The sequence below is a fragment of the Entelurus aequoreus genome, linkage group LG20 (assembly GCF_033978785.1).
Source record: "Entelurus aequoreus isolate RoL-2023_Sb linkage group LG20, RoL_Eaeq_v1.1, whole genome shotgun sequence".
In the NCBI taxonomy this organism is placed as follows: domain Eukaryota; kingdom Metazoa; phylum Chordata; class Actinopteri; order Syngnathiformes; family Syngnathidae; genus Entelurus; species Entelurus aequoreus.
The window spans coordinates 46,740,700-46,765,430 of NC_084750.1; the positions used below are offsets into that span (position 1 = coordinate 46,740,700).

At 42.1% G+C, this 24,731-nt stretch overlaps 1 protein-coding gene across 1 annotated transcript in view; it reads left to right on the forward strand.

Annotated features, from left to right (window-relative positions):
- snrka (SNF related kinase a) overlaps positions 1 to 24,731 on the forward strand; it is a 59,683-nt gene that overhangs the window by 31,392 nt on the left and 3,560 nt on the right. Inside the window, exons 5-7 of the mRNA XM_062028957.1 lie at positions 774 to 915; positions 4,700 to 4,912; positions 4,974 to 5,108. Coding sequence (XP_061884941.1) covers positions 774 to 915; positions 4,700 to 4,912; positions 4,974 to 5,108 — 490 coding nt within the window. The remainder of the gene's footprint in view (positions 1 to 773; positions 916 to 4,699; positions 4,913 to 4,973; positions 5,109 to 24,731) is intronic.

The window sequence follows — 24,731 nt, forward strand, 5'->3', positions numbered from 1 at the left end:
GACCCCCGGTTAAAATATAGCGAGACCCCCGGTTAAAACATAGCGAGACCCCCGGTTAAAACATAGCGAGACCCCCGGTTAAAACATAGCGAGACCCCCGGTTAAAACATAGCGAGACTCCCGGTTAGAACATAGCGAGACCTCCGGTTAAAACATAGCGAGACCCCCGGTTAGAACATAGCGAGACCCCCGGTTAAAACATAGCGAGACTCCCGGTTAGAACATAGCGAGACCCCCGGTTAAAACATAGCACAAAGCAAAAACAGCTTTGGACTCAGTGTTATTTCATTTTAAATTTTCAAAAGAGTTTTGTGGCTCCCTTTGTTTTCTTTAATTTGTGAAACTTGTCAAATTGGCTCTTTGAGTGGTAAAGGTTGCCGACCCCTGCCCCAGACTAATGTCAAGTATTGGTCCCTAGCCCCGATGCAAGTGGACAATCAGGACAAAAGTACTCATCAATCCCTGTATCAGCACCTTTATTCAAATCCTCACCTGAATGGTCCTTTGCACCTGTGCCACTTCTACTCAACAGTTGAGAAGAATCATTTAGGAGTAGTTAATTTGCTTGTTGACCAACAAGAAGTGTTGCTTGAGCTGAGGCGCATGTCAGAAACAACAATGGAGTGTTTGGTCCTCACCACACGTCTGTTAGAGAGAGACTAGTCCACCGCCAGAAAATGTTGCCATATTTCCTCTCAACTGAAGACAAAGATTGCATCTTGGTGGAGGAAAGCAGGTGTTGTGTTAAAGTGTGTGACTTCTGCCCGGGTCAGATATCTGGAGCCTGGGCGTCATCCTCTTCATGCTGGTGTGCGGTCAGCCGCCCTTCCAGGAGGCCAACGACAGCGAGACGCTCACCATGATCATGGACTGCAAGTACACCGTGCCAACACACATCTCAGCTGCCTGCAGAGAGTAGTATGATGTAGTCTTCACTTGGAACTTCTCATTTCTTCTTCATTTCACTTTGCAACATGCTCAAAGTTACTGTTTAAACCAGATTATGTCAGCTAACTATATTGAATGAAAGTTGGAGTGTGTGTGACATAAGGGAGTAGTTTATACCTTATTATGTGCAAGACTTTGGGACAGTTTGTGGCAGCCACTAAATGGTTCCATTTAACTAGTGTGTCATTTCATATTCATTCATTTGAAACAAACACAATAAGGTAATTTAAATTAAAATCTTTTTTTGTAATGTTTTTACCATTTTATTTTAAATATTTATATATTACAAATATATACATATAAACATATATCTTTATTTGTGTCATTTCATATTCACTCATTTAAAACAAACAAAATAAGGTAAAAACAACAACAACCAAATGCTATCTTAATTAGATTTTTTTCTAAATCAAATGTTACAATAATTTTCATAGTAATTTAAATAATCATTTTTTTGTAATTATGTTTTTACAATTTTATTTTAAATATTTATATATTACAAATGTATACATATAAACGTATATCTTTATTTATTTTCTGTATACAACACTTGTGCCCTCTAGGCAGCCACTAAATGGTTCCATTTAACTAGTGTGTCATTTCATAATCATTCATTCCAACCAAATGCTAACTTAATTCGATTTTTGAAATCAAATGTTTACAATAATTTTCGTAGTAATTTGAATTAAAAACATTTTTTAGTAATGTTTTTACAATTTTATTTTAAATATTAATAAATATTTTCTACCGCTTGTCCCTTTCAGGGGGGTGGGGGTTGCTGGAGCCTATCTCAGCGGCATATTATTATAAAATTACAAAAATATATTTTAATTTCAATTACTATCCATCCATCCATTTTCTACCGCTTGTCCCTTTCGGGGTGGCGGGGGTGCTGGAGCCTATCCCAGCTGCATTCGGGCGGAAGGCGGGGTACACCCTGGACAAGTGGCCACCTCATCGCAGGGCCACAATGAAAATGTTAAATTACTATCAAAATGATTTAAAACATTTGTGTATGTATATATAATATATACATTTATAAGGAAACGACGATTAGTTTTTCTTATTGCAATTTCAAAATTTTGTAGATGAAAGTTAGAAGTCACATTTGTTGTTGTTGTTCAGCTTATTAGTGTATACTTTTTACCTTCACTACTAGGGATGATGTTTGATAAGAAATGATCGAGTTCGAGTCTATTATCGAATCCTCTTATCGAACCGATTCCTTATCGATTCTCTTATGGAGTCCAGATAGGTTGTTGTACATGGAAAAAAACACACAATATTTGGTTTAACAAAAGCTCACTTTTATTATATAAGAAAACAATTTAATCTAATAAATAAATAAATATTGACTGTTCCCTCCTAAAAAAATAAAATAAAATAAATAAATATTGACTGTTGTTACCCAAAGTAAATTAAGTGGGATTTTTCAGAAAAACAAATATATAAGGTAACACAAAAACAAGCTGTCTCTGTGATCACTATAGGTGTATAAATAATAATATAGTGTTAAATAAAATCAGTCCCTTGGGCACAAAACTGGAAATAATACAGCTCTCCAAAAAGTGCACTTCTGCTGCTATTTGACATAACTGTTTGTTATGATGCTTTGACATTTTTGCACTTTAAAGAAAGAAAGAAAATTCTATGATGAGAAAAGTTGTTTGCAAATGTGGTTACAATGCTAAAAAATGAAAAGTTAAAGCTAAAAAAAGAAATACACTTTATTGAGTTAACATTATTTCTTTATAGGGGGAAAGATGTTATGAGCTAGGGCAGGGGTCGGCAACCTTTACCACTCAAAGAGCCATTTTGGCAAGTTTCACACATTAAAGAAAGTAATGGGAGCCACAAAAATGTTTTTAAAATTTAAAATGAAAAACACCGCATACAAAGCTTACATGCTTTGTGCTATGTTAACCAGGGGTCTCAGACACACGCACCGGCACGCACTTTAATGTGGGAATTTGATGTTAGTGCAGCCCGCGAGATTTGGATGAATTTCGCTTGCGTCACACTTGCCAACCCTCTCATTTTTCCCGGGTGACTCCCGAATATCAGAGTGTGATGACACTGCATTTGGCGCCCTCTACAGTCTGCCCAATCAGTGTACCTGCTCGGCCACAAGTGGGATGCAGTATTAGCTTGCTCACGTAAGAGACAGCAAGGCTACTAAATCAGCAGCCACACATCTTACACTGACGGTACCAATACCCAGAATCCCATGCAGCCCTAACTCTTCCGCTCAACCAACCACGAAGAGGGGGGGGGGTTGATGTGTGGGGGGATTTGGTGGTAGCGGGGTGTATAATGTAGACCGGAAGAGTTAGGACTGCATGGGATTCTGGGTAATGGTTGTGTTGTGTTTATGTTGTGTTACAGTGGGATGTTCTCCAGAAATGTGTTTTTCATTCTTTTTTGGTGTGGGTTCACAGTGTGGCGCATATTTGTAACGTAACAATGTTGAAGTTGTTTGATACGGCTACCGTCAGTGTAAGCTGTGTGGCTGATGAGTAACTATGCTTTGCTGTCTCCTGTGTGAGCAAGTAATAACAACATGCAACATGTGGCTGGCCTTGGTATGCTGTAAGTAAATGCTATAGAGGACAATTACTGCAGTGCAATTAGGGCACGCCCTTTATATAGTAATAAGAGTGTTAATAGGATTATTTTTCCCTGGGAGTAGTCTATGAGAGACACTGACATCCATAAGTCTCCTGGGAAAATCGAGGGGGTCGGCATGCATGTAGCTGAGCCGCATCAGAGTGGTCAAGGAGCCGCATGCGGCTCCGGAGCCGCGGGTTGCCGACCCCTGAGCTAGGGAATACAACAACTACACTACCCAGCATGCAACGGGAGTGACGAGCATGCGCGGTAGCCCCGAAAAGTGTTGTTGCATGTTGCCACGCTGTGAAAGTAAACGTCAAGAACTCAGCCAACACGCCTCGTCTGCATTATTTATAATTAGACAGACAACACATATACAGTGTGAAAAACAAAAGTTGAAAAAGGGAGATGTCATATGTGCTGCGGTGTCATATATGTTGTATATATATGTATGTGCTGCGGTGTTGTATATATATGTATGTGCTGCGGTTGCTTTAAGAAGGTTGCGCCAGCTGCCGTAAAGGAGGTGCGTTGCTAGCCTGGTTGCTATGTTTCCGGTGGGTCGTAAAAGTGTTGGTCATGTGTTTGTACCCTGCTCAAATCTCTCAGTAAAGTTATTCATTGGATTATACCTTTTGTTTTGAACTTTATTACACCTTGGAGCGCTTTTTCCGGTCCATTGTTTTTCCTGCTTTCCCTATCTGCGCCTAATGACTGAGCTACATGACGTCTTTTCTTGTGATGTCACACGGAGCATTTCTGGTCGGGACGGGATTCGTTCCGAGGGATTCGAATAAAGAACCAACTCTTTTCTTTACTATAGTGGTCTCGATAACGGGTACCGGTTCTCAAAAAGGGATTTGAGTCCGAGGACTCGTTTATTTTCTTATCGAACAACCGGGAAAACCGGTTTCGAGTATCATCCCTATTCACTACTGTATATTAGTGTTCTGCTTATAAATGTTGTGTTCTTGTTTGCTCCTTTGCTAATGAATATAAGTCAATGTTAAGCCCAGATATGATTTTGTCTTATTGTAGTGTTGCTAACGAAGCGATTCCATGTTTGTGTAGAAGATTCTGAGTTTTGTTTTGTCCAAAGTAAGAATAAATGAATAATAATAATAATTCCCTGTCCTTGTAGTCTTATCGGTCACATGCTGCAGCGAGACCCCAAGAAGCGAGCGACTCTGGAGCAGATCGAGAGCCACGAGTGGCTTCAAGGCGTGGACCCGTCCCCGGCCACCAAGATGTCCACGCCGCTGGTGTCTCACCGCAGCTTGTTGGAAGAAGAGCACGGCTCCATCATCCAGCGTATGGTGCTGGGGGGCATCGCCGACAGAGATGCCATCACTGAGTAGGTGCCAGAAGTCACTGGCAGATGACTGATTATTCACCTCCCTGCTTTGTGTTGGCAGAGCGCTGGAGTCGGACCAATACGACCAGATCACCGCCACCTACTTCCTGCTGGCTGAGAGGATGCTGAGGGATCGACAAGAGAAGGAGCAACACAGCCAGACTCGCTCGCCCAGCCCCAGCAAGGCCCAGTTCAGGTACTTCTCTCCCAATGACCGTCACACTTTGCCTGCAGAAAATAAACAACGCTGTCTCAAATACAAATAGCATTTATGGCCAGCAGCTGCAGCATATGTTGGAAGAAAACACTTCAAATGTAAGACAACTATCTCAATGTCATGACAAATAATATAGTAAGACAACTATCTCAATGTCATGACAAATAATATACTTAGTCACATGTAACACACACTTTTATCTCTAAATGTATCAAATATGCTTTTTTGTAGCATTTTAGTCAAGTAAAGTATACTTTGACTTTTCAGTATGCGTAAAAAGACACTCCGAATATAAAATAGGAAAAACTCTCGAAATAAAATCAAAATATTAACAACGTTTAGCTTGTTAGTTTATTTTTTTTTTAAAAACTAACTTGTGAATGAATGAATTACAACAACCGTCATAAACAGTTAAATTTGTAATATTTTTGTCCAGGCAGAATGTTTGGTTATGCAGTTATGCAATTGTATTCTTGTTATTAATATTATGATCATGATCTTACAGGGGGGAAAACAACAGTAAAAATGTCAGAAAAAAGAGACAAAACTTTGGAATGTAATGAGAAAAAATGTTCCCACTAATAATAATAATATACTTAGTCACCTACAATGCAATGTTGTGTATTTAAATAAATATAGTATCTGTGTTTTGTTGATGAATAAGAGAAACCAATCAGAATGGCCCTTGCATACTTGGACTTTTCAGTGGAAGAAGTTTGTATGAGAGAGTAATAATTGTAGTTCTGAGGTGTGCTGCTTAGTCTTACCTGGGAGGAGGCTAATGTTTGTATGAGAGAGTAATAATTGTAGTTCTGAGGTGTGCTGCTTAGTCTTACCTGGGAGGAGGCTAATGTTTGTATGAGAGAGTAATAATTGTAGTTCTGAGGTGTGCTGCTTAGCCTTACCTGGGAGGAGGCTAATGTTTGTATGAGAGAGTAATAATTGTAGTTCTGAGGTGTGCTGCTTAGCCTTACCTGGGAGGAGGCTAATGTTTGTATGAGAGAGTAATAATTGTAGTTCTGAGGTGTGCTGCTTAGTCTTACCTGGGAGGAGGCTAATGTTTGTATGAGAGAGTAATAATTGTAGTTCTGAGGTGTGCTGCTTAGTCTTACCTGGGAGGAGGCTAATGTTTGTATGAGAGAGTAATAATTGTAGTTCTGAGGTGTGCTGCTTAGCCTTACCTGGGAGGAGGCTAATGTTTGTATGAGAGTAATCATTGTAGTTCTGAGGTGTGCTGCTTAGCCTTACCTGGGAGGAGGCTAATGTTTGTATGAGAGAGTAATAATTGTAGTTCTGAGGTGTGCTGCTTAGTCTTACCTGGGAGGAGGCTAATGTTTGTATGAGAGTAATAATTGTAGTTCTGAGGTGTGCTGCTTAACCTTACCTGGGAGGAGGCTAATGTTTGTATGAGAGTAATCATTGTAGTTCTGAGGTGTGCTGCTTAGCCTTACCTGGGAGGAGGCTAATGTTTGTATGAGAGAGTAATAATTGTAGTTCTGAGATGTGCTGCTTAGCCTTACCTGGGAGGAGGCTAATGTTTGTATGAGAGTAATAATTGTAGTTCTGAGGTGTGCTGCTTAGTCTTACCTGGGAGGAGGCTAATGTTTGTATGAGAGTAATAATTGTAGTTCTGAGGTGTGCTGCTTAGTCTTACCTGGGAGGAGGCTAATGTTTGTATGAGAGTAATAATTGTAGTTCTGAGGTGTGCTGCTTAGTCTTACCTGGGAGGAGGCTAATGTTTGTATGAGAGAGTAATATTTGTAGTTCTGAGGTGTGCTGCTTAGTCTTACCTGGGAGGAGGCTAATGTTTGTATGAGAGAGTAATATTTGTAGTTCTGAGGTGTGCTGCTTAGTCTTACCTGGGAGGAGGCTAATGTTTGTATGAGAGAGTAATAATTGTAGTTCTGAGGTGTGCTGCTTAGCCTTACCTGGGAGGAGGCTAATGTTTGTATGAGAGAGTAATATTTGTAGTTCTGAGGTGTGCTGCTTAGTCTTACCTGGGAGGAGGCTAATGTTTGTATGAGAGAGTAATAATTGTAGTTCTGAGGTGTGCTGCTTAGTCTTACCTGGGAGGAGGTTAATGTTTGTATGAGAGAGTAATAATTGTAGTTCTGAGGTGTGCTGCTTAGTCTTACCTGGGAGGAGGCTAATGTTTGTATGAGAGAGTAATAATTGTAGTTCTGAGGTGTGCTGCTTAGTCTTACCTGGGAGGAGGCTAATGTTTGTATGAGAGTAATATTTGTAGTTCTGAGGTGTGCTGCTTAGTCTTACCTGGGAGGAGGCTAATGTTTGTATGAGAGAGTAATAATTGTAGTTCTGAGGTGTGCTGCTTAGTCTTACCTGGGAGGAGGCTAATGTTTGTATGAGAGAGTAATAATTGTAGTTCTGAGGTGTGCTGCTTAGTCTTACCTGGGAGGAGGCTAATGTTTGTATGAGAGTAATAATTGTAGTTCTGAGGTGTGCTGCTTAGTCTTACCTGGGAGGAGGCTAATGTTTGTATGAGAGAGTAATAATTGTAGTTCTGAGGTGTGCTGCTTAGCCTTACCTGGGAGGAGGCTAATGTTTGTATGAGAGAGTAATAATTGTAGTTCTGAGGTGTGCTGCTTAGTCTTACCTGGGAGGAGGCTAATGTTTGTATGAGAGTAATAATTGTAGTTCTGAGGTGTGCTGCTTAGTCTTACCTGGGAGGAGGCTAATGTTTGTATGAGAGAGTAATAATTGTAGTTCTGAGGTGTGCTGCTTAGTCTTACCTGGGAGGAGGCTAATGTTTGTATGAGAGAGTAATATTTGTAGTTCTGAGGTGTGCTGCTTAGTCTTACCTGGGAGGAGGCTAATGTTTGTATGAGAGTAATAATTGTAGTTCTGAGGTGTGCTGCTTAGTCTTACCTGGGAGGAGGCTAATGTTTGTATGAGAGAGTAATAATTGTAGTTCTGAGGTGTGCTGCTTAGTCTTACCTGGGAGGAGGCTAATGTTTGTATGAGAGTAATATTTGTAGTTCTGAGGTGTGCTGCTTAGTCTTACCTGGGAGGAGGCTAATGTTTGTATGAGAGTAATAATTGTAGTTCTGAGGTGTGCTGCTTAGTCTTACCTGGGAGGAGGCTAATGTTTGTATGAGAGAGTAATAATTGTAGTTCTGAGGTGTGCTGCTTAGTCTTACCTGGGAGGAGGCTAATGTTTGTATGAGAGAGTAATAATTGTAGTTCTGAGGTGTGCTGCTTAGTCTTACCTGGGAGGAGGCTAATGTTTGTATGAGAGAGTAATAATTGTAGTTCTGAGGTGTGCTGCTTAGTCTTACCTGGGAGGAGGCTAATGTTTGTATGAGAGTAATATTTGTAGTTCTGAGGTGTGCTGCTTAGTCTTACCTGGGAGGAGGCTAATGTTTGTATGAGAGAGTAATAATTGTAGTTCTGAGGTGTGCTGCTTAGTCTTACCTGGGAGGAGGCTAATGTTTGTATGAGAGAGTAATAATTGTAGTTCTGAGGTGTGCTGCTTAGCCTTACCTGGGAGGAGGCTAATGTTTGTATGAGAGAGTAATAATTGTAGTTCTGAGGTGTGCTGCTTAGTCTTACCTGGGAGGAGGCTAATGTTTGTATGAGAGAGTAATAATTGTAGTTCTGAGATGTGCTGCTTAACCTTACCTGGGAGGAGGCTAATGTTTGTATGAGAGTAATACTTGTAGTTCTGAGGTGTGCTGCTTAGCCTTACCTGGGAGGAGGCTAATGTTTGTATGAGAGAGTAATAATTGTAGTTCTGAGGTGTGCTGCTTAGTCTTACCTGGGAGGAGGCTAATGTTTGTATGAGAGTAATAATTGTAGTTCTGAGGTGTGCTGCTTAGTCTTACCTGGGAGGAGGCTAATGTTTGTATGAGAGTAATATTTGTAGTTCTGAGGTGTGCTGCTTAGTCTTACCTGGGAGGAGGCTAATGTTTGTATGAGAGAGTAATAATTGTAGTTCTGAGATGTGCTGCTTAACCTTACCTGGGAGGAGGCTAATGTTTGTATGAGAGAGTAATAATTGTAGTTCTGAGATGTGCTGCTTAACCTTACCTGGGAGGAGGCTAATGTTTGTATGAGAGTAATAATTGTAGATCTGAGGTGTGCTGCTTAGTCTTACCTGGGAGGAGGCTAATGTTTGTATGAGAGAGTAATAATTGTAGTTCTGAGGTGTGCTGCTTAGTCTTACCTGGGAGGAGGCTAATGTTTGTATGAGAGAGTAATAATTGTAGTTCTGAGGTGTGCTGCTTAGTCTTACCTGGGAGGAGGCTAATGTTTGTATGAGAGTAATATTTGTAGTTCTGAGGTGTGCTGCTTAGTCTTACCTGGGAGGAGGCTAATGTTTGTATGAGAGAGTAATAATTGTAGTTCTGAGATGTGCTGCTTAACCTTACCTGGGAGGAGGCTAATGTTTGTATGAGAGTAATAATTGTAGTTCTGAGGTGTGCTGCTTAGTCTTACCTGGGAGGAGGCTAATGTTTGTATGAGAGTAATATTTGTAGTTCTGAGGTGTGCTGCTTAGTCTTACCTGGGAGGAGGCTAATGTTTGTATGAGAGAGTAATAATTGTAGTTCTGAGGTGTGCTGCTTAGTCTTACCTGGGAGGAGGCTAATGTTTGTATGAGAGAGTAATAATTGTAGTTCTGAGGTGTGCTGCTTAGCCTTACCTGGGAGGAGGCTAATGTTTGTATGAGAGAGTAATAATTGTAGTTCTGAGGTGTGCTGCTTAGTCTTACCTGGGAGGAGGCTAATGTTTGTATGAGAGTAATAATTGTAGTTCTGAGGTGTGCTGCTTAGTCTTACCTGGGAGGAGGCTAATGCTAACTATTTTTAAAACTGACAACACACTAACCATAAAACAAGGTTTTTTAAATGGCAAAAGAGCAATAAAATAGAGTTATAATTTCAAATGTTTTCAGTTACAAGGTTTTTCTTTTGACAACACGTTTTGTTAGCGGGCAGGAGGCTAATGCTAAAATACAATAGAATAGTAAAATGTTGTAGTTACTTGAAGTGACATACATCTTCTACTTAGCTTTGAGCTCTGAGGACGTCCATGTTGAACTTTAGTATTGTTTTATAGCACAACAAATGAATCATTAGCAGTTAACAACTCACCAGACAATAAATCTAGGAACAACTTTTGCTACGATGCTGTTTAAGTGGCCAGATTCTCCAGTTAGCTTTTAGCAGTGAGAGGCTAATGATGACACACTCTATGCTTCCAAACAACCCCATGACTATAAAACACAAATGAAAATGAGAAGTTAATAACCCGCAAGATAATAAAAGGTACTTTTAAAACTCTTCTACACCAAAAGTTCAAGAAGTTTAAGTTTCCAGTAGAAGATTGTGCCATATAAGTAAATGCTGTGCTATTAGTTCAAAGTACTTTCAATGGTTATTGATGTAATTTACTCACATTGACCACAAGTTGGCAGCAAATATTAAACATTCAGATATTTGGTATTTTAGAGGAATTACAAATCACTCAACTCTTGCTTGCTTGAAGTCATGATGATAACTCAATGACGACAACCTTCTTCTTTTTAGACCTATACTTTACTGAGGGAACACAATAACAAACCGGCCACTGCCGTTCACATAACAGACTAAGCACCGGAGCCCGCGCATAGAGCAATGCATGCTGGGAATTACCGTAAATACACTAAAAGAGTGTACCATAATAATGCGCAATGCAAGAACAGAACATTTACAATCTCCCACTTTTTCTTTTTAGTTTTTTTTAACACAAAAAATCACAGTCTGTTATTAATGTCCATAAGTATGAAAATGTAAGAACATGGTGATCAACAAAAAAACTTATACAAAAAAAACCTGTCCACAAAAGAATAGTCTCTTTTCCAGTTTCCACTCTCCAACACTGAGTGCCTTCAGGAGCTGAAGTGCGGATGCACCTCGTTTTGTCAAACAGTCAGCTAGCTGCTCTCCAGTCAGCTAGCTGCTCTCCAGTCAGCCAGCTGCTCTCCAGTCAGCCAGCTGCTCTCCAGTCAGCCAGCTGCTCTCCAGTCAGCTAGCTGCTCTCCAGTCAGCCAGCTGCTCTCCAGTCAGCCAGCTGCTCTCCAGTCAGCCAGCTGCTCTCCAGTCAGCCAGCTGCTCTCCAGTCAGCCAGCTGCTCTCCAGTCAGCTAGCTGCTCTCCAGTCAGCTAGCTGCTCTCCAGTCAGCTAGCTGCTCTCCAGTCAGCCAGCTGCTCTCCAGTCAGCCAGCTGCTCTCCAGTCAGCCAGCTGCTCTCCAGTCAGCTAGCTGCTCTCCAGTCAGTCAGCTGCTCTCCAGTCAGCTAGCTGCTCTCCAGTCAGCTAGCTGCTCTCCAGTCAGCCAGCTGCTCTCCAGTCAGCTAGCTGCTCTCCAGTCAGTCAGCTGCTCTCCAGTCAGCTAGCTGCTCTCCAGTCAGCTAGCTGCTCTCCAGTCAGCCAGCTGCTCTCCAGTCAGCTAGCTGCTCTCCAGTCAGCCAGCTGCTCTCCAGTCAGCCAGCTGCTCTCCAGTCAGCCAGCTGCTCTCCAGTCAGCTAGCTGCTCTCCAGTCAGCCAGCTGCTCTCCAGTCAGCCAGCTGCTCTCCAGTCAGCTAGCTGCTCTCCAGTCAGCTAGCTGCTCTCCAGTCAGCTAGCTGCTCTCCAGTCAGCCAGCTGCTCTCCAGTCAGCCAGCTGCTCTCCAGTCAGCCAGCTGCTCTCCAGTCAGCCAGCTGCTCTCCAGTCAGCCAGCTGCTCTCCAGTCAGCTAGCTGCTCTCCAGTCAGCTAGCTGCTCTCCAGTCAGCCAGCTGCTCTCCAGTCAGCTAGCTGCTCTCCAGTCAGCCAGCTGCTCTCCAGTCAGCCAGCTGCTCTCCAGTCAGCCAGCTGCTCTCCAGTCAGCCAGCTGCTCTCCAGTCAGCCAGCTGCTCTCCAGTCAGCTAGCTGCTCTCCAGTCAGCTAGCTGCTCTCCAGTCAGCTAGCTGCTCTCCAGTCAGCCAGCTGCTCTCCAGTCAGCCAGCTGCTCTCCAGTCAGCCAGCTGCTCTCCAGTCAGCCAGCTGCTCTCCAGTCAGCCAGCTGCTCTCCAGTCAGCCAGCTGCTCTCCAGTCAGCTAGCTGCTCTCCAGTCAGTCAGCTGCTCTCCAGTCAGCTAGCTGCTCTCCAGTCAGCCAGCTGCTCTCCAGTCAGCTAGCTGCTCTCCAGTCAGTCAGCTGCTCTCCAGTCAGCTAGCTGCTCTCCAGTCAGCTAGCTGCTCTCCAGTCAGCCAGCTGCTCTCCAGTCAGCCAGCTGCTCTCCAGTCAGCCAGCTGCTCTCCAGTCAGCCAGCTGCTCTCCAGTCAGCCAGCTGCTCTCCAGTCAGCCAGCTGCTCTCCAGTCAGCCAGCTGCTCTCCAGTCAGCCAGCTGCTCTCCAGTCAGCTAGCTGCTCTCCAGTCAGCTAGCTGCTCTCCAGTCAGCTAGCTGCTCTCCAGTCAGCCGGCTGCTCTCCAGTCAGCCAGCTGCTCTCCAGTCAGCCGGCTGCTCTCCAGTCAGCCAGCTTCTCTCCAGTCAGCCAGCTTCTCTCCAGTCAGCCAGCTGCTCTCCAGTCAGCCAGCTGCTCTCCAGTCAGCCAGCTGCTCTCCAGTCAGCCAGCTGCTCTCCAGTCAGCTAGCTGCTCTCCAGTCAGCTAGCTGCTCTCCAGTCAGCTAGCTGCTCTCCAGTCAGCCAGCTGCTCTCCAGTCAGCCAGCTGCTCTCCAGTCAGCCAGCTGCTCTCCAGTCAGCTAGCTGCTCTCCAGTCAGCTAGCTGCTCTCCAGTCAGCCAGCTGCTCTCCAGTCAGCTAGCTGCTCTCCAGTAGGTGCCCAGAGAATCTGTTGAATTCTTTTACACTGAAGAAGTTCTTTGATGCCACTTATTTCAAGGCGGAGCCTTTTCTCTGTCACTGACTTAGTAGACTTGATGGCGTCTGCAAGGGAGTATTTATCAGTGACACACACTATTGGTAAGACATGTTGTGATACATTCCCTGTGGTAAGTTCTGCATGAAGGTCAGATAAAGAAACAGCATCGGCAAGGGCAACAGTTTCTCCAGCAAGAGTGCTCCGTACGACTCTCCTGATCTTTTTGGACTGCCAATACACGGGGGAGAATCTTCCTTCCTCACCCATCAGCAGAATGAGATGTCCCCCTTGAGTGCCTCCATCTGTAAGGTTTCCCAGCGAGGCGTCGCAGAACACTACTAGCTTTAGAGAACTGTCTTTTCCCAGGTTCTGAAACTTCAGTGTCACATGTTCTGATTTCAATTTTCTCACCACCTTGTTTGTGTCATGTAAAGTCTGCACAGTAGCATGTTTTATGTTAGCTGCAAGGACACATGTATCAAACATAATATCCGGTCTACTTTGTCTGAAGTTGACCTATTTTTGATCTCAGGTCATCAATTTCACTCTCAGTCAAAAGAGCATCCCGTCTCATGGCTCTGGAGATGTCGATGTGAATTGGCTGGAGATTCTGTACGTAATTGTCTTGATGCATACATGTTACTCCATTTTCAGTCACATACTCCATGCCTACATAGCGAAAGCTGTCATGTTCTTCTCTGCCCACTTGAAAGGCAGATTGCAGGTGAGGGATTACAGTTGTTGTGAAAATCTGTGAACCACCCCAGAAGTAATCATCGACATGACAAGCAAGCACCCCAGACACATTACAATCTTTATCCAAACAATAAGGGTCAATTTGTGACATCTTTCCTCCAGTTTGCAACATTGTTTCTTTAACCCTATTGTACCAGTACAGTGATGCATCATTTAGTCCATAAACACATTTGTTTAGCTTCCAGAGAGTTCCCTCACTCTTGGCTTCAGGTGGTGGACGAACATAGATGTCTCGGGATAACTCATTTCCTTGAAGGAATGCTGACTTAATGTCCAAAGAGTGGGGTGTCCATCGGTTTGGACATATCACAGACATGAGTAGTCGAAGAGACTCTGAGGCACATGTTGGCGAGTCTTTTGGGAGATCTTTTGTGTTTAGCTCTTCAAATCCTCTCGCCACTAGCCTTGCTTTTGGAACTATGCTGTCTGGTGTGTCTTTGAGTGTACACACCCATCTTGTGGAAATGCATTTTTGTCCCTTACTTCATCAAACACACACAGTTACTGACTTCAGTAAGTTTAGCTGATTCAAATGACACATCCTTTGTAACAAGTACATCCTGGTGATCAGATGGCTGTTCCACCCTGTCCAATGACTGGATCTGCAGTGTGAAAGGTCAGCTGACCTTGTTGTGCCAGTGAGGTTAACTGGCTCAGTGTACTCCAGATTGTACCAGTTCTTGTGTTTTCCAGTTGCCTTTCCCGCTCGACCTAGCACTTTTGCTGTGTGTGAAATTCCAGTGTCTCTTTCCACATACTTCATGAATTGTCCTGCCTTTAGATTCATACTACGGTCTGTTCTTATGATAGAAGGTTGTCTGTCAGATGGATCATTATCTTGCTCATTGCTGTCTCTGTCATTATTAGAGCTCCCTGCCGCATTCTCTGTGTTAGGCACACTGTCTCCATCACTAGATAGAGTATCGGGTAGATCTTCAACATGTTCAATGCCACATTCTGCTGCATTAAGTTCTGTCTGGCTTACTTGGCTGTCACGAGACGTGTCAGTGTAGTGATCTGTGACCTTGCGCAGTCTACAGCGATGCACCCGGACATAGGAGCCTCCATGTCTAACAAATATTACCACCCCGTCTCGTCCAATTACCACCCCAGGGCTTTTCCATTCATTGCAGTCCATTCTTTTGTAGTACACTTTATCTCCAGTTTCGTAGTATTCATCTGTGCTGCGAAGCTGTGTGCGCAGAGCTCTCCTGATTCTCTCAGAGCACTCTGCCTCAGTAAACGCTGTCCTTGCTTCATGTAATGCTGGAATGTGCTGTCCTACCCATTTACTCATGGTAGTGCCCTCCAGGGAAGGTGGTTTATCAACCAGCACAGAAGGTAGGTTCGGGTTTTGTCCAAACACCAGCTGGTATGGACTAAATCCATGCACATTGTGCATTGTATTCTTTGCCATCAAGGCCCAATCTAGGGCTGTTTTCCAGTCACAAACACTGCTTTTCTTCACTTTTAACAGGATCTCTGTAAGGGTCTGGTTATGTCTTTCCATCAATCCATTACTCCATGGACTGTAGGCAGCAGTGGTTTTCACTTCAATATTAAAGTTCTCAGCCATGTCCCTCATTTCCTCGTTATTGAATTCACCTCCATTGTCACAACAAATCTTAGATGGGGCTCCATGAACACTCACCCAGGAATGAATAAAGTGCCTCACAATTTCACTGGATTTTTTTGTTGTAACAATGCTACCAGCACTGAACCTGGTGAAGTGATCAATCATGTGGAGGTACCACACATTTGGTTCTAGCTCGTGTAGATCTAATGCCACAGTTTCATTGTATGTTGAAGCCATTGGTAGACCAACTGATGGCTTTGGTTTGGGCTTGTTGTACTTGAGACATGTTTCACAGCTACTTACGATGTCATTCAGAATAGTAACACTCTCATCATCATTACTTCCAGCACTAATTAGTACTTTTTTGACTTTATCAACTGAGGCATGTCCAAACTGCTTGTGAAGTTTCACCAATACTTTGAGTTTTTCATCTTTACTCATGCCATCTCTTATGGCCAGAACTTCATCAGTTGGAGGTTCATTCTCACGGGTGGCTGTGCAATCTCGGTCCACTATGTTTACACAGTAGTGTCCTGAGGATGTAATCTCAAGAGGCTCTGGTTTCTGAAACATTGTGGCTTTATCATTCTCAATGTCAAGCACTGCTTTTGCCCTCTTAAGTGACGTTTTACTTAGTAGTAAAGGAATGTTCACTGAGACCACCTCAGTCTCTATGTGGCACCTGGTTTGTCCTATTTTTGCTGGGACTTTTACTTTTTTTATGGAATGAACAACTTGTCCATCACCAAACTTAAAAGCTCTTCTACTCTGTGTATTTTCAATTTTTTTCTTGTCACTCTCCTTCAGTGTATGAATGTAATTCTTCAGCCATTTGTCACCACAGACTGTTCTGGTGCATGCAGTGTCAATTACAGCTGAACCTAAGGTTTCTACCATGAATATTTCAGCATCAGAAAGTGACTCTTTAGAAAACAATGTAACATTGCACTCTTCAATTGTTTCTGTCTCTGCATTTTCCTCTGTCATTTTTACATGTTCAGCCTTATTTGGGCAGTCCTTAGCCCAGTGAAATGTACTCTGGCAAATAGCGCACTTAGATCTTCTGCCAAACCCATCCAGTGGGTTTGAGCCAGTCAATGGCGCCCTCTTTTGGTCGGGTTGGGAACGAAATTTCCTTCCGTCTCTTTTCCTTTGATCCACATAAAAAGCAACATCTTCGCGCGTGTGAATTCCCCCGCTGCATGTGGGCGGCTGCACATTGTCTCCAAACATCCTTTTTAAAGCTGACTTCATGCTTGCAAATGTAAGTGTTGAACAAGCTGTAAGCGCGAGCTGTTTATCTTTAACATCGAGACAGGCTGTATCCAACAACTTGAATGCCAAAACAGCCATGTCAAATTTGCACATTTTGTTGTACCTCTGCTCGAACTGAACGATGTAATCCACCATGGAAACGTCGTTTTCTCTCCGAATCTTGTCAAAGTCCGTGTAGGCATCATAAGCTCTGTCCTTTTCTTCTTTTAAGAATACATTATCCAGTGCCTTTACAAGGGTCTTCATCCCGTCATCTTTGTTCAAATCATCCGCAGGTCTTTCCAAAGCTGTATCTCTAGCTCTCCCCCTCAGTGAGAGAGCAACAGCTAATGCTTGTTTCTCCTTATCCAGATCGGTAACACGTATCCACATTTCAACCTCATTTTTCCAGCTCTCATATGACTTCTTTTCTTCAAACGCAGGAGGGACTCAGTAGTTAGCGTTGTTAGACATCCTCTGCTACCACGACAACCTTCTTCTTTTTAGACCTATACTTTACTGAGGGAACACAAGAACAAACTGGCCACTGCCGTTCACATAACAGACTAAACACCGGAGCCCGCGCATAGAGCAATGCATGCTGGGAATTACCGTAAATACACTAAAAGAGTGTACCATAATAATGCGCAATGCAAAAACAGAACATTTACAATGACGTCTGCTCTTTTTAGTCCTCCTTCACTTCATGCACACCTGCTCTTTGTAGTCCTCCTTCACTTCATGCACACCTGCTCTTTTTAGTCCTCCTTCACTTCATGCACACCTGCTCTTTTTAGTCCTCCTTCACTTCATGCACACCTGCTCTTTTTAGTCCTCCTTCACTTCATGCACACCTGCTCTTTTTAGTCCTCCTTCACTTCATGCACACCTGCTCTTTTTAGTCCTCCTTCACTTCATGCACACCTGCTCTTTTTAGTCCTCCTTCACTTCATGCACACCTGCTCTTTTTAGTCCTCCTTCACTTCATGCACACCTGCTCTTTGTAGTCCTCCTTCACTTCATGCACACCTGCTCTTTTTAGTCCTCCTTCACTTCATGCACGCCTGCTCTTTTTAGTCCTCCTTCACTTCATGCACACCTGCTCTTTTTAGTCCTCCTTCACTTCATGCACACCTGCTCTTCTTAGTCCTCCTTCACTTCATGCACACCTGCTCTTTTTAGTCCTCCTTCACTTCATGCACACCTGCTCTTCTTAGTCCTCCTTCACTTCATGCACACCTGCTCTTTTTAGTCCTCCTTCACTTCATGCACACCTGCTCTTTTTAGTCCTCCTTCACTTCATGCACACCTGCTCTTTTTAGTCCTCCTTCACTTCATGCACGCCTGCTCTTTTTAGTCCTCCTTCACTTCATGCACACCTGCTCTTTTTAGTCCTCCTTCACTTCATGCACACCTGCTCTTCTTAGTCCTCCTTCACTTCATGCACACCTGCTCTTTTTAGTCCTCCTTCACTTCATGCACACCTGCTCTTTTTAGTCCTCCTTCACTTCATGCACACCTGCTCTTCTTAGTCCTCCTTCACTTCATGCACACCTGCTCTTTTTAGTCCTCCTTCACTTCATGCACACCTGCTCTTTTTAGTCCTCCTTCACTTCATGCACACCTGCTCTTCTTAGTCCTCCTTCACTTCATGCACACCTGCTCTTTTTAGTCCTCCTTCACTTCATGCACACCTGCTCTTTTTAGTCCTCCTTCACTTCATGCACACCTGCTCTTTTTAGTCCTCCTTCACTTCATGCACAACCTGCTCTTTTTAGTCCTCCTTCACTTCATGCACACCTGCTCTTTTTAGTCCTCCTTCACTTCATGCACACCTGCTCTTTTTAGTCCTCCTTCACTTCATGCACACCTGCTCTTTTTAGTCCTCCTTCACTTCATGCACACCTGCTCTTTTTAGTCCTCCTTCACTTCATGCACACCTGCTCTTTTTAGTCCTCCTTCACTTCATGCACACCTGCTCTTTTTAGTCCTCCTTCACTTCATGCACACCTGCTCTTTGTAGTCCTCCTTCACTTCATGCACACCTGCTCTTTTTAGTCCTCCTTCACTTCATGCACACCTGCTCTTCTTAGTCCTCCTTCACTTCATGCACACCTGCTCTTTTTAGTCCTCCTTCACTTCATGCACACCTGCTCTTCTTAGTCCTCCTTCACTTCATGCACACCTGCTCTTTTTAGTCCTCCTTCACTTCATGCACACCTGCTCTTTTTAGTCCTCCTTCACTTCATGCACACCTGCTCTTTTTAGTCCTCCTTCACTTCATGCACACCTGCTCTTTTTAGTCCTCCTTCACTTCATGCACACCTGCTCTTTTTAGTCCTCCTTCACTTCATGCACACCTGCTCTTTTTAGTCCTCCTTCACTTCATGCACACCTGCTCTTTTTAGTCCTCCTTCACTTCATGCACACCTGCTCTTTTTAGTCCTCCTTCACTTCATGCACACCTGCTCTTTGTAGTCCTCCTTCACTTCATGCACACCTGCTCTTTGTAGTCCTCCTTCACTTCATGCACACCTGCTCTTTTTAGTCCTCCTTCACTTCCTGCACACCTGCTCTTTTTAGTCCTCCTTCACTTCATGCACACCTGCTCTTTTTAGTCCTCCTTCACTTCATGCACACCTGCTCTTTGTAGTCCTCCTTCACTTCATGCACACCTGCTCTTTTTAGTCCTCCTTCACTTCATGCACACCTGCTCTTTTTAGTCCTCCTTCACTTCCTGCACACCTGCTCTTTTTAGTCCTCCTTCACTTCATGCACACCTGCTCTTTGTAGTCCTCCTTCACTTCCTGCACACCTGCTCTTTTTAGTCCTCCTTCACTTCATGCACACCTGCTCTTCTTAGTCCTCCTTCACTTCATGCACACCTGCTCTTTTTAGTCCTCCTTCACTTCATGCACACCTGCTCTTTGTAGTCCTCCTTCACTTCATGCACACCTGCTCTTTTTAGTCCTCCTTCACTTCATGCACACCTGCTCTTTGTAGTCCTCCTTCACTTCATATAAAAGTATTTGACTTTGAAGATGTTATGGAACATAATAGAGTATCAACTAACAAAATAAAACATAACGTCAGTTACTTTGCTGAGTAACTCATTACTTTCACAATAAGGTAACTGAGTTACTACCTACAGAAGTAATCTGTAACTAATTACTTTTTGACCTGTCACCTCTTTTGAAAATGCTTTATTATAATTCATACAGAAAATAGGATATTAGGAGAATCATGTGGAATGGACAATCCCCAGAAAGGAAATAAAACGTTAATATATTCTCACCTTCAATCATGTGTGAGGATGTTTACTTGTTTACTTGTGTGAGGATGTTTACATGTGTGAGGATGTTTACTTGTTTACATGTGTGAGGATGTTTACTTGTTTACTTGTGTGAGGATGTTTACATGTGTGAGGATGTTTACATGTGTGAGGATGTTTACTTGTTTACATGTGTGAGGATGTTTACATGTGTAAGGATGTTTACTTGTTTACATGTGTGAGGATGTTTACATGTGTGAGGATGTTTACTTGTTTACATGTGTGAGGATGTTTACATGTGTGAGGATGTTTACTTGTTTACATGTGTGAGGATGTTTACTTGTTTACATGTGTGAGGATGTTTACTTGTTTACATGTGTGAGGATGTTTACATGTGTGAGGATGTTTACTTGTTTACATGTGTGAGGATGTTTACTTGTTTACTTGTGTGAGGATGTTTACATGTGTGAGGATGTTTACATGTGTGAGGATGTTTACTTGTTTACATGTGTGAGGATGTTTACATGTGTAAGGATGTTTACTTGTTTACATGTGTGAGGATGTTTACATGTGTGAGGATGTTTACTTGTTTACATGTGTGAGGATGTTTACATGTGTGAGGATGTTTACTTGTTTACATGTGTGAGGATGTTTACTTGTTTACTTGTGTGAGGATGTTTACATGTGTGAGGATGTTTACTTGTTTACATGTGTGAGGATGTTTACATGTGTGAGGATGTTTACTTGTTTACATGTGTGAGGATGTTTACTTGTTTACATGTGTGAGGATGTTTACATGTGTGAGGATGTTTACTTGTTTACATGTGTGAGGATGTTTACATGTGTGAGGATGTTTACTTGTTTACATGTGTGAGGATGTTTACATGTGTGAGGATGTTTACTTGTTTACATGTGTGAGGGATGTTTACTTGTTTACATGTGTGAGGATGTTTACATGTGTGAGGATGTTTACATGTGTGAGGATGTTTACTTGTTTACTTGTGTGAGGATGTTTACATGTGTGAGGATGTTTACTTGTTTACATGTGTGAGGATGTTTACATGTGTGAGGATGTTTACTTGTTTACATGTGTGAGGATGTTTACATGTGTGAGGATGTTTACTTGTTTACATGTGTGAGGATGTTTACATGTGTGAGGATGTTTACATGTGTGAGGATGTTTACTTGTTTACATGTGTGAGGATGTTTACATGTGTGAGGATGTTTACTTGTTTACATGTGTGAGGATGTTTACATGTGTGAGGATGTTTACTTGTTTACATGTGTGAGGATGTTTACATGTGTGAGGATGTTTACATGTGTGAGGATGTTTACTTGTTTACATGTGTGAGGATGTTTACATGTGTGAGGATGTTTACATGTGTGAGGATGTTTACTTGTTTACTTGTGTGAGGATGTTTACATGTGTGAGGATGTTTACTTGTTTACATGTGTGAGGATGTTTACATGTGTGAGGATGTTTACTTGTTTACATGTGTGAGGATGTTTACATGTGTGAGGATGTTTACTTGTTTACATGTGTGAGGATGTTTACATGTGTGAGGATGTTTACATGTGTGAGGATGTTTACTTGTTTACATGTGTGAGGATGTTTACATGTGTGAGGATGTTTACTTGTTTACATGTGTGAGGATGTTTACATGTGTGAGGATGTTTACTTGTTTACATGTGTGAGGATGTTTACATGTGTGAGGATGTTTACTTGTTTACATGTGTGAGGATGTTTACATGTGTGAGGATGTTTACTTGTTTACATGTGTGAGGATGTTTACATGTGTGAGGATGTTTACATGTGTGAGGATGTTTACATGTGTGAGGATGTTTACATGTGTGAGGATGTTTACTTGTTTACATGTGTGAGGATGTTTACATGTGTGAGGATGTTTACTTGTTTACATGTGTGAGGATGTTTACATGTGTGAGGATGTTTACATGTGTGAGGATGTTTACTTGTTTACATGTGTGAGGATGTTTACATGTGTGAGGATGTTTACATGTGTGAGGATGTTTACTTCTTTACATGTGTGAGGATGTTTACTTGTTTACATGTGTGAGGATGTTTACATGTGTGAGGATGTTTACATGTGTGAGGATGTTTACTTGTTTACATGTGTGAGGATGTTTACATGTGTGAGGATGTTTACTTGTGTGAGGATGTTTACATGTGTGAGGATGTTTACTTGTTTACATGTGTGAGGATGTTTACTTGTTTACATGTGTGAGGATGTTGTTTACATGTGTGAGGATGTTTACTTGTTTACATGTGTGAGGATGTTTACATGTGTGAGGATGTTTACTTGTTTACATGTGTGAGGATGTTTACTTGTTTACATGTGTGAGGATGTTTACTTGTTTACATGTGTGAGGATGTTTACTTGTTTACATGTGTGAGGATGTTTACTTGTTTACTTGTGTGAGGATGTTTACATGTGTGAGGATGTTTACATGTGTGAGGATGTTTACATGTGTGAGGATGTTTACATGTGTGAGGATGTTTACTTCTTTACATGTGTGAGGATGTTTACATGTGTGAGGATGTTTACTTCTTTACATGTGTGAGGATGTTTACATGTGTGAGGATGTTTACTTCTTTACATGTGTGAGGATGTTTACATGTGTGAGGATGTTTACTTCTTTACATGTGTGAGGATGTTTACATGTGTGAGGATGTTTACATGTGTGAGGATGTTTACATGTGTGAGGATGTTTACATGTGTGAGGATGTTTACTTCTTTACATGTGTGAGGATGTTTACATGTGTGAGGATGTTTACTTGTTTACATGTGTGAGGATGTTTACATGTGTGAGGATGTTTACTTGTTTACATGTGTGAGGATGTTTACATGTGTGAGGATGTTTACTTGTTTACTTGTGTGAGGATGTTTACATGTGTGAGGATGTTTACTTGTTTACATGTGTGAGGATGTTTACTTGTTTACATGTGTGAGGATGTTTACTTGTTTACATGTGTGAGGATGTTTACTTGTTTACATGTGTGAGGATGTTTACATGTGTGAGGATGTTTACTTGTTTACATGTGTGAGGATGTTTACTTGTTTACATGTGTGAGGATGTTTACATGTGTGAGGATGTTTACTTGTTTACTTGTGTGAGGATGTTTACATGTGTGAGGATGTTTACTTGTTTACTTGTGTGAGGATGTTTACTTGTGTGAGGATGTTTACATGTGTGAGGATGTTTACTTGTGTGAGGATGTTTACTTGTGTGAGGATGTTTACATGTGTGAGGATGTTTACTTGTTTACTTGTGTGAGGATGTTTACATGTGTGAGGATGTTTACATGTGTGAGGATGTTTACTTGTGTGAGGATGTTTACATGTGTGAGGATGTTTACTTGTTTACTTGTGTGAGGATGTTTACATGTGTGAGGATGTTTACATGTGTGAGGATGTTTACATGTGTGAGGATGTTTACTTGTTTACTTGTGTGAGGATGTTTACATGTGTGAGGATGTTTACTTGTTTACTTGTGTGAGGATGTTTACATGTGTGAGGATGTTTACATGTGTGAGGATGTTTACATGTGTGAGGATGTTTATTTGTGTGAGGATGTTTACATGTGTGAGGATGTTTACATGTGTGAGGATGTTTACATGTGTGAGGATGTTTACATGTGTGAGGATGTTTACTTGTGTGAGGATGTTTACTTGTGTGAGGATGTTTACATGTGTGAGGATGTTTACATGTGTGAGGATGTTTACTTGTGTGAGGATGTTTACATGTGTGAGGATGTTTACATGTGTGAGGATGTTTACATGTGTGAGGATGTTTACTTGTGTGAGGATGTTTACATGTGTGAGGATGTTTACATGTGTGAGGATGTTTACTTGTGTGAGGATGTTTACATGTGTGAGGATGTTTACTTGTGTGAGGATGTTTACATGTGTGAGGATGTTTACTTGTGTGAGGATGTTTACATGTGTGAGGATGTTTACATGTGTGAGGATGTTTACTTGTGTGAGGATGTTTACATGTGTGAGGATGTTTACATGTGTGAGGATGTTTACTTGTGTGAGGATGTTTACATGTGTGAGGATGTTTACATGTGTGAGGATGTTTACTTGTGTGAGGATGTTTACATGTGTGAGGATGTTTACATGTGTGAGGATGTTTACTTGTGTGAGGATGTTTACATGTGTGAGGATGTTTACATGTGTGAGGATGTTTACATGTGTGAGGATGTTTACATGTGTGAGGATGTTTACTTGTGTGAGGATGTTTACATGTGTGAGGATGTTTACTTGTGTGAGGATGTTTACATGTGTGAGGATGTTTACATGTGTGAGGATGTTTACTTGTGTGAGGATGTTTACATGTGTGAGGATGTTTACATGTGTGAGGATGTTTACATGTGTGAGGATGTTTACATGTGTGAGGATGTTTACATGTGTGAGGATGTTTACTTGTGTGAGGATGTTTACATGTGTGAGGATGTTTACTTGTGTGAGGATGTTTACATGTGTGAGGATGTTTACATGTGTGAGGATGTTTACTTGTGTGAGGATGTTTACATGTGTGAGGATGTTTACTTGTGTGAGGATGTTTACATGTGTGAGGATGTTTACTTGTGTGAGGATGTTTACATGTGTGAGGATGTTTACATGTGTGAGGATGTTTACTTGTGTGAGGATGTTTACATGTGTGAGGATGTTTACATGTGTGAGGATGTTTACTTGTGTGAGGATGTTTACATGTGTGAGGATGTTTACTTGTGTGAGGATGTTTACATGTGTGAGGATGTTTACTTGTGTGAGGATGTTTACATGTGTGAGGATGTTTACATGTGTGAGGATGTTTACTTGTGTGAGGATGTTTACATGTGTGAGGATGTTTACATGTGTGAGGATGTTTACTTGTGTGAGGATGTT